The sequence below is a fragment of the Capsella rubella genome, unplaced genomic scaffold, assembly GCF_000375325.1.
Source record: "Capsella rubella cultivar Monte Gargano unplaced genomic scaffold, Caprub1_0 scaffold_1, whole genome shotgun sequence".
NCBI lineage: Eukaryota > Viridiplantae > Streptophyta > Magnoliopsida > Brassicales > Brassicaceae > Capsella > Capsella rubella.
This window is the reverse complement of record NW_006238923.1, coordinates 1,943,942-1,952,765: the sequence shown is the minus strand read 5'-3', so window position 1 is coordinate 1,952,765 and position 8,824 is coordinate 1,943,942. Positions and strand designations below refer to the sequence as shown.

At 34.5% G+C, this 8,824-nt stretch overlaps 2 protein-coding genes across 2 annotated transcripts; one reads left to right on the top strand and one right to left on the bottom strand.

The window, feature by feature from the left end:
• The first annotated feature begins 1,795 nt into the window (after nt 1-1,795).
• Nucleotides 1,796-3,755, top strand: LOC17899080 (transcription factor bHLH89). The gene is made up of 4 exons (XM_006307504.2): nt 1,796-1,882; nt 2,140-2,892; nt 2,985-3,392; nt 3,481-3,755. The coding sequence occupies exons 2-4, from the start codon at nt 2,167-2,169 to the stop codon at nt 3,601-3,603; spliced, it is 1,257 nt and encodes a 418-aa protein (XP_006307566.2). The 5' UTR covers nt 1,796-1,882; nt 2,140-2,166; the 3' UTR covers nt 3,604-3,755.
• Nucleotides 3,756-5,016: 1,261 nt separating this feature from the next.
• On the bottom strand, nt 5,017-5,984 carry LOC17896655 (ethylene-responsive transcription factor ERF094). The gene has a single exon (XM_006303233.2). The coding sequence runs from the start codon at nt 5,935-5,937 to the stop codon at nt 5,188-5,190; it is 750 nt and encodes a 249-aa protein (XP_006303295.1). The 5' UTR covers nt 5,938-5,984; the 3' UTR covers nt 5,017-5,187.
• Between the last annotated feature and the right edge of the window lie 2,840 nt (nt 5,985-8,824).

Below are 8,824 nucleotides of genomic sequence, written 5' to 3'. Positions count from 1 at the left end.
ATATTTTAAACTAGGTCCAATAATAATACTATAGATGAAAACATCTTAATTTTAAAAAAAAAAGAAACAATGAAAGTTAAATTTGGTTTAATAGTAATGGTATCAAAAGAGAGTGTTAAGTGGTTTAGTATATACCAGTAGTGATGCGACGAATAACTTTATAGAAAACGTACTAGCCTCTAGCCCTACAAACACGACCATGATTAAGACTATTCATATTTACAAAGTGTTCTAACCATTACCAATGAATGTGTTTTGATTCTCAATAGCCACATATCTATCTATATATGTATAACCAAATGAAGATCAAAATCAAGTATTGTGTATATATGTTATAGCTTCTTCAGTTCAGCCTGACCACCGTAGTAGCTAACATGATTTTAGATCATTTTAGAGTTCAGATGTTTACTATATTTCGATAAAAAAAGTGAGCTAAAAGAAATTGATCAATCTGGAATCGCTGGTGTAGATAGATGATTGTGTTTTGTCGGAGTTTTGGTGGGTTCAGGCCTTCTTTAATGTCTGGCTCAAAATGGCGGAACGTGTTAAAACCCCCCACCACTTCAGATATTTGTCGACCGGCCCAAATAAAGCCTCATAAGAATAGTACCAAATACGGCAGGTAAGTTTACGAAACAACCCTTAGCATTTGTTTCTATTTACTTTTATTATTTACACAAAAAAAAAAATATCAGCTACTCTTTTTCTTTTATGGGAGTAGGCAAAGGCAAACACACACATTGCATGACCCAACAAACAAGAACAAATTAAGAAATAATCCACATGGATGATAATAATACAAATATATAAAAAATGATTTTACTTTTATTATTATTTTGGTCCCTGTTAATTATTAACTGTACAAAAATATCGTCAGCACTGTAATATCAGAAGTCCTACACAGTACACCCAACTAAATAAATAAATAAATCGTATAATTAAAAATTTTAAATATCTTTGTTTGCTTTCACTTGACTCCCTAATAGTAATTATTTTTAAAGAAAAGAAAAAAAAAAGCAATTTCCTTTTCTAAAACATTTCTCAAAAAGCCAGTCTTACGAGAAAGACGGAAATACCCCTGAAGAGAGAGAGGGAGAGAGACACGTCATGGAACTTACAGACTGTAACTAACCAGTCTTTGCTCCCAAAGTGAAAATTTTCATGATCCAACCAAAAAAAAAACTCTCCCCCTTTTACAACAACCAAGTATCTCTCTCTATCTACTATTTTTATTTATATCTCTACATATTGCTAGTATACAAAACTAGAAGATGTAATTTAATTATAAAGTCGAACAGCTAACACACATAGAATAACATTGTTTATAATCTAACAAAAATAAAAAAATACACTAAAATCTACATGTAACTTGAGGTCATCGAATTAACACAAACATATTGGTAACCAATTTTTCCAATTAATTATCATCATTTATCAAACTACATATCATATGGCCAAAACAAACAAAAAAAATAAACTGAGCTGTTTAGAGCCTGAGTCCCACAATTTTTATTTTAGTATCCAATTATGAATGTAAGGGTACAAAGGAGGACATGTTTTTCCTTTATGAAATTTTAATCTCAAAAAAAAAAAGGGTTTGTTTTGAAATTGACAGTTTTGTCACCTCATCGACCATCACAAAATAAATAAATACCAAATGTATTTTTATATTAATTGTTTATTATAAAAATAAAAAAAATCTCAGCTTCCTTCCTTCCTCTCTTTTTATTGGTACTCCCAAATTGCAAACGTATAGGCATTTCAAAAAGACAGAAAGAGAGAGATAGAGAGATAGAGAGAGAGAGAGTTAGAGTTGTTTATGTTATGTCTCTTTACTTGGCATGAGTTCTGATTCTTTAATCGGAGAAATCATCCGCCGACGGTAACAACAAACATATTCCGCCGACGGTAATAACAAACATATTCTCTTATTTCTAATTATAACTTTTATTAGCTGTTCAGTGGTGATCATTCACTAGATATTACAAGAATTTATATATCTTAGCTTTAGGCGTACAAGTTGATTTATAAAGATGGTTAGAGCTGATTTGTTCGAGTTTAGGTTCTACTTCTCTTTATATATCTATATACTGTATTCTTAGTTTTTACTAGAAATCAAAATTATGTAAACGTTTGCAGATTTTGGAACCACTTTGGACCTGTTTCATGGAAGGAGGAGGAGGAGGAGGCATGTTTGAAGAAATTGGGTGTTTTGATCCTAATGCTCCGGCTGAAATGACGGCTGAGAGCAGTTTCTCTCCGGCCGAGCCACCACCCGCCACCACAGTCCTCGGTAGCAACAGCAACTGCAGTCTAGAAGACCTCTCTGAGTTCCACCTCAGCCCACAAAGCTCCTCTCTAGCTGCCTCTGCCTCAGCTTATGTTCATCAGGTTCACATCAATGCTACTACTCCTCATTGTGATCATCATCAGTTCCAGACCCTTCAAGACCCTTCTTCATATGCACAGCACTCGAATCATTGGGACAATGGTTACCAAGATTTTGTCAATTTAGGCCCTAACCACACAACTCCTGACCTACTCAGTCTCTTGCAATTGCCTAGATCCTCGCTTCCGCCTTTTGCAAACCCGAGCCTCCAAGACATTATCATGACATCTTCCTCTGTCTCTGCCTACGACCCGCTCTTCCATCTGAACCACCCTTTGCAGCCTCCTAACGGGACTTTACTAGGAGTTGATCCGTATCAAACTGAGACAAACCAAGGAGTGAATTTGATGTATGATGAAGAAAACAACAACCTCGACGATGGTCTTAGCCGTAAAGGGAGAGGGTCGAGAAAGCGGAAAGTTTTCCCTACCGAACGCGAGAGGAGAGTTCACTTCAAAGACCGGTTCGGTGACTTAAAGAGTCTAATTCCAAATCCCACCAAGGTTATTATACTCACTTATATACTAATTAACTTCTCCTTCAAGTAATAAACTCTACAAACTAAAACCCTTTGTTTTCTTAACTATACCTCTAGCATGACAGAGCATCAATCGTTGGAGAGGCCATAGATTACATCAAAGAGTTGCTAAGGACGATCGATGAGTTCAAGCTGCTAGTGGAAAAGAAAAGAATAAAGCAGCGGAACAGGGAAGGAGACGATGTTGTTGATGAGAACTTCAAGGCACAAAGCGAAGTGGTAGAGCAATGTTTGATCAATAAGAAGAACAATGCCTTGAGATGTTCGTGGCTCAAGAGGAAATCGAAGTTCACTGAGGTCGATGTACGTATCATAGATGATGAAGTAACCATAAAGATCGTGCAGAAGAAGAAAATCAATTGCTTGTTGTTCGTATCCAAAGTCATTGACCAGCTTCAGCTAGATCTTCACCATGTAGCTGGTGCACAGATCGGAGAACACCACAGCTTCTTGTTCAACACCAAGGTTTTGTCATTAACTTTTGAACATAACCCTTTATTCAGACAGATTCAAAAACCGTATTAGACTAGCTAATTTGTGAATTTTTGTACAGATTTGTGAAGGGTCTAGTGTGTATGCAAGTGCCATAGCAGACAGAGTAATGGAAGTGTTGGAGAAACAATACATGGAAGCTCTTTCGATGAGCAATGGCTATCACTGCTACTCCAGTGATTAATGCGTTTTTTCATCCAGCTGGTTACTTACTGCTATAACTATGGATAATTAATAATCACATTAGTGAGTGATATTTTCCCATTGTTAGCTATGCCTCTGTTTCTCTTTTTTTCACTCTTTTTGGGAGTTTTTAATTACATGTTCCAATCATTTACCCAGAATTTTCTTTGATTGGTTTTTTTATTATATATGTCAGAGTTCCATCTTTTCCCTATGATCTTTTAAAAAAATCTTAAACGTTTCTAGTAATAACCATTTTTATACTCTGCGTTCAAATATGTTGACATTTTTGTCGCCGGATCAACAGCTAAGTGGAGCTGTGCGTTTTGGCTCAGGGTTAGTTTTTGGTTGAGCTTCTTTCTGGTAAAGCCCAAAAATGTTGTTAATGCGGCCCAACTGAAGTCGGTTTTAATTCTGCCAAGTGTTTTTAGATGGAACTGATTTTCTTTTCTTTTTTTTTGCTTAAAATATGGAACTGCTATTACTTTTACTGTTACACAGTTATACTTAATTACTTGCCATAAATAAACGTCAATTTGAACAGAATAATGTACAATTTGACTAGAATAATATAAATTGTCTATTCTTAATTACAATAATTAAACAGAACAGATGAAAAAAAAAAAACAAATTAAACAGAACAACCTTCTTTTTTGTGTGTGTGTGTGTGTGTGAGTGTATTTAAATCGCATAAAAACTAGATTAGTACTAGTATAAGAACAGCATTTATATTGAAACAGACTTGTACGAAATAAACGGATAGGGTAATAAATAGTACTAATAATAATGATAAGGAAAAAAAACATCAGCAATGACGTGTACATAAATTTAAAATCTCATTTACACTAAAGAAGAAAATCAAAGAAATATGATTGGATCGGAGTTTCTACATCCAAACTTCTTGTGTGTGTCTGTGTGTGTGTGTGTGAAGGTGGCTATTATCGAATACGTCAAGGTCAAGCTAGACAGCTAGAACAGTTTCCTCCGACAACGAATATGTATTAAGCTCATCGTGCAGAGAAAACAGCATCAGTCATGCATGCAACCCAAAGAATAACTAATATCAGAATATTTGATACAGAGCGTGTACTCCTTATAAGCAAATATATTTAGTATATTAACTCTCTTAATTATCAACTTTCTTTCTTCTGACTTTGACTCTTTTATTTCGTGTGATAAGAGTTTTTATTAATTATACTCGACCGATGATAAGTATCTCTGTGAAAAGAGTTTTGTTAAATTCTAGGTTTCTTTCGATGACTTTTTATTTCCTCGGACATCAAAGGTTGAGAGAATTTTCAATTTTGGAGTAATAAGTATATTATTTGAAACCCTCGGTTCAGCTTTCTAGAACTATTGAATAAATAAATATTAAGAAAATAAGCGTTACGGTAGACTAGAGAGATATACACATTTCACTTATTACATGAATTCCCACAACAACGCAATAGTTGACGTCTGATACACTTCCAACATCGCCATCACATCTCTTTCATCGGATAAAAAAAATAAAGAGAAAACTATATATTTAATTATTAGAAGGAACAAAAAAAAACAGAGCTCACTGAGATTACATAAGAATTGATCATGAACATGATCTCATAAGCTCTTCTAAGTATTCAGCACCTAAATCCTCAAGAACTACAAGTGTTGTTGTATCACTTTCTTGCGTCGTGACAACACTCTGTTTTCTACTTGTTGACGACAAAGACGAAGATGAAGAAGGAGAGGAAGAAGAGGAAGAATTAGAAGGAGATGATGTGAAAGAAGAAGGAGATGATTTCTTCTTTCCTCTAGGGCGGTTTCTCATGGAGTGTTTCCTCTTCAAGGCTACCACCGGAGACTCTCCATCGTTAAGATTCACATTCTCCATCTTGCGGAGAGACTCCGCAACAACATCAGATGGGTAATTGAGTACCGCGAGACTGCCTTTCAAAGCGAAAGCTGCCTGATCATAAGCGAGAGCCGCCTCCTCAGCGGTGTCGAACGTCCCGAGCCATACTCTTATCCCTTTCCTCGTTGAGTCTCTAATCTCGGCAGCGTACTTCCCCCACGGCCGTTTCCTCACTCCTCTGTATGACTTCTCCTCCTCCTCCTCCTCCTCGGCTGCTACGGTGGCATCATCTTCTTCTTCTTCTTTGATGATTGATGATGGTCCAAATGAGAAGAAGTCATCAGAGTAGTAATTAGTAGGGCTAGATAGAAGGAAAGGTTGATCAAATGATTGGTGTAAGAAACTGTCTTCCCAAAAGAAGGATTCTTGTGAACTCCATGAGCTTGAAGAAGAGTTCTCCGGGGAAAAGTCTCTACTAAAGAAGCTAGTTTGAGATTCCATATTAATTTCTTTTTTCTGTCTTTCTTTGTTAACAGTTTCTATTTCTTATGGTGAAGTCTTCCTTAATAAGTTTGGCAAATATATAGCGAGACATGAACGGATTGGATATTTGAATTATGGGGGGCTATTATACTAAATAATAATATTATAATATATATTTTATATCAATTGGGTCCAATGTGACAATTAGGCTGCCCCCGAATACTCGATCACCATTTATCATATCATAAAAACCGACGAATATGGGGGCCAGCTAAAAAGATAATTGGTGCTGGATGATAAAAATATTAATATTATTTATAATGGAAAGAAGAAAGTGAAAGAGGAGTAATACGTAATAGTAGGATCTATCTAGAGATAATTGTAAACTATTATGAGAAATGAGATGATACACTGAAGAAGACTATCTAGAGATAATTGTAAACTATTATGAGAAATGAGATGATACACTGAAGAAGTGGGTGAATTGTTGTTCCACGTGGGACAAGACCAAGTTTGAGGTATGACGTACGGCGGCGTGTCTCCGACAAAATAGATGACCGCATCTCTAGTATATGACACGTTGGTCTTCATCTCTCTCTCTCTCGCTCGGTCGTTAATAGAGAGTTCTTGTCTAAGTTTTACTCTAAACAAAAAATACCTTAAAGAGTACCAAAAGAATGCCAAACCAACTTTTTCATGTATAGAGAAGTTACTTCTGAAAAAAAACAAACAATAAAAATGTGCTGTAATAGAGTTGTCGATAGAGGGATTTGAAAGTTAATTTGGATCTGGAAGCAAAATATCAAAACCTGGAGTTTTTGTTAATTTATCCACTAAATTCAGTTTGATAGATATATGTAGCTTTCTATTAACAGAATCTATTTTTACGGTTCCGTTTTGTAGATTGAAGTTGATTTTACATCTTTTTTGGTAATATATAATCAGCGATTTTTTTTTTTGATTTTTTTTTTACTGGAATGTCATTTATCAGCGATTTTATTTTGGTTTTTCCTTTTTAGTGATGGTAAAAAATATTCAGATTTTAGTATAGTTTCTATGCCAAGATTGATACTTGATCATAATATTCATGGGACTTATTTATAAGACGTATACGTAGTCATTTTTGCCTGGTCCATGATTTGAGTTTTATACTAATTACTATGCAATGTCATATAAACGATCAAGCCGCATATAATACTTGAACATTTTAAACTGTAAGATGTTTTTACTGACAATAAATCAATAATTATTAGGCAATATGCGGCTAAATGGGTCAAACATGCGACTACAAGCCATGAACAGCTAGGGTATCTCTTTCAACGTCTTAACATGCATAGGTTTTATTTATTTATTAATTTATGCATAGTTATTATATTTGTGTTTTTCACATGTTCCTAATATTATTCAGTTATTCACCGTGCATCATAGATTTTTTCTTTCATTTTATTTTATAAAGGCCATAAAAATGTTAGTAGAACAACTTAATTAAACGCTTGGTTGAATGATTTATAGCAGAGATAGTTAATCATTAAGTCGTCATACTGTCACTTCGATCACCATTTGTGAATAATTATTCATTCCATGACCTAGCGTAATCACAATTCACCAGCTAATGAGAGATTTACAAAATGAAAAATATTTTGGTCAAATATTTCGTTGAATGATAGTCTCCCTTGTTAGGGTTTAAATATTGACTACGACATAATAATAATAATCGCTTCACGAAATTGACTTGATGTTTTTTTTTCTTCTCGTCGTACACGATCAAGAACTTGAATTGGCCAGAGGTTTTGTCGCCGCCACCTCCATAATTGGAGCATTAGCGAGTTTTACAACAACATCTACGCATAGACAAGGCCAAAGCTTCTGTTTCACTATAATTGCTGATAGAAAAGTATTTTCAACACTTGATATGACTTGTCCCTTTATCTTTTGGAGTCCACACATATCTACTCTCCATGCATTATCACCTTTGAGTTAGTACTGCTTTAGTTTACATTTGTGACCCCAAAAAAAAAATGTAATTAAAATAGTCAAACTTTAGGTCGGTTTCAGTTGATGCATGTACTAACTAATGTTGTTTCTAAAACAATGCCACGAGTGATCTTTTAAAACTATTTTAACATAAATTTTATGGAACAAAAAGTTTCTACTGATTTTAACTATAAGAAGAAAAAACGAATCAATAGGTTTATATTAATTAAGGTACTTTTGTGCCTTTTTTTAACGTAAGACAGGTCATTTATATTTCAGCTACAATATATATTTATAGAAATAACAAATAAGAGTATAATTTTTGGATTCCTAAATACTGGAGGTTTTATTATTTACGGTAGTTTTTTGAAGAAGAAAATTACATTTTGTGTTAATAAAAGAAGAAAATAACACATTAACTCTGTAAAAATAGTATACACAGTAGAAACTAGAAAGGTGTCTCACGTACGTACGTTCACTATAAATGAGGAAACCCATATATTGGAGTATATAAAATCAGAAGGGGTATTGGGCAGACGTGGGGTCGCATGGATGCAACTTGAAGGTCTGATAAATTGACAGAAGATAAGAAGGTTCCAATTCGAACGAAGTCTACGAAATCATTAGACATTTGGACCCCTCGGCGGGCGACAATGAGCTTTGGATTCTTTTGATTCTCTTAGCCTAGCCTAGCTAGAGTCATGTTAACATGCATATATGGGTGATTTATCTCGCGCTTAATTAGTCCTTCCACGCGAGTAATAGCTTTTTCTTTATCTTCTTTATTATTTGATCTACCAGTTTATGTTGTATACATATATAAATAAACTCTCATGTTTTTGTATATCTCCTATATGAGCAGAAAAAGATACACACGGATTGATCTAACTTGATTCATTGCTAACTTTTTCTTAAGAGATATATATTATTG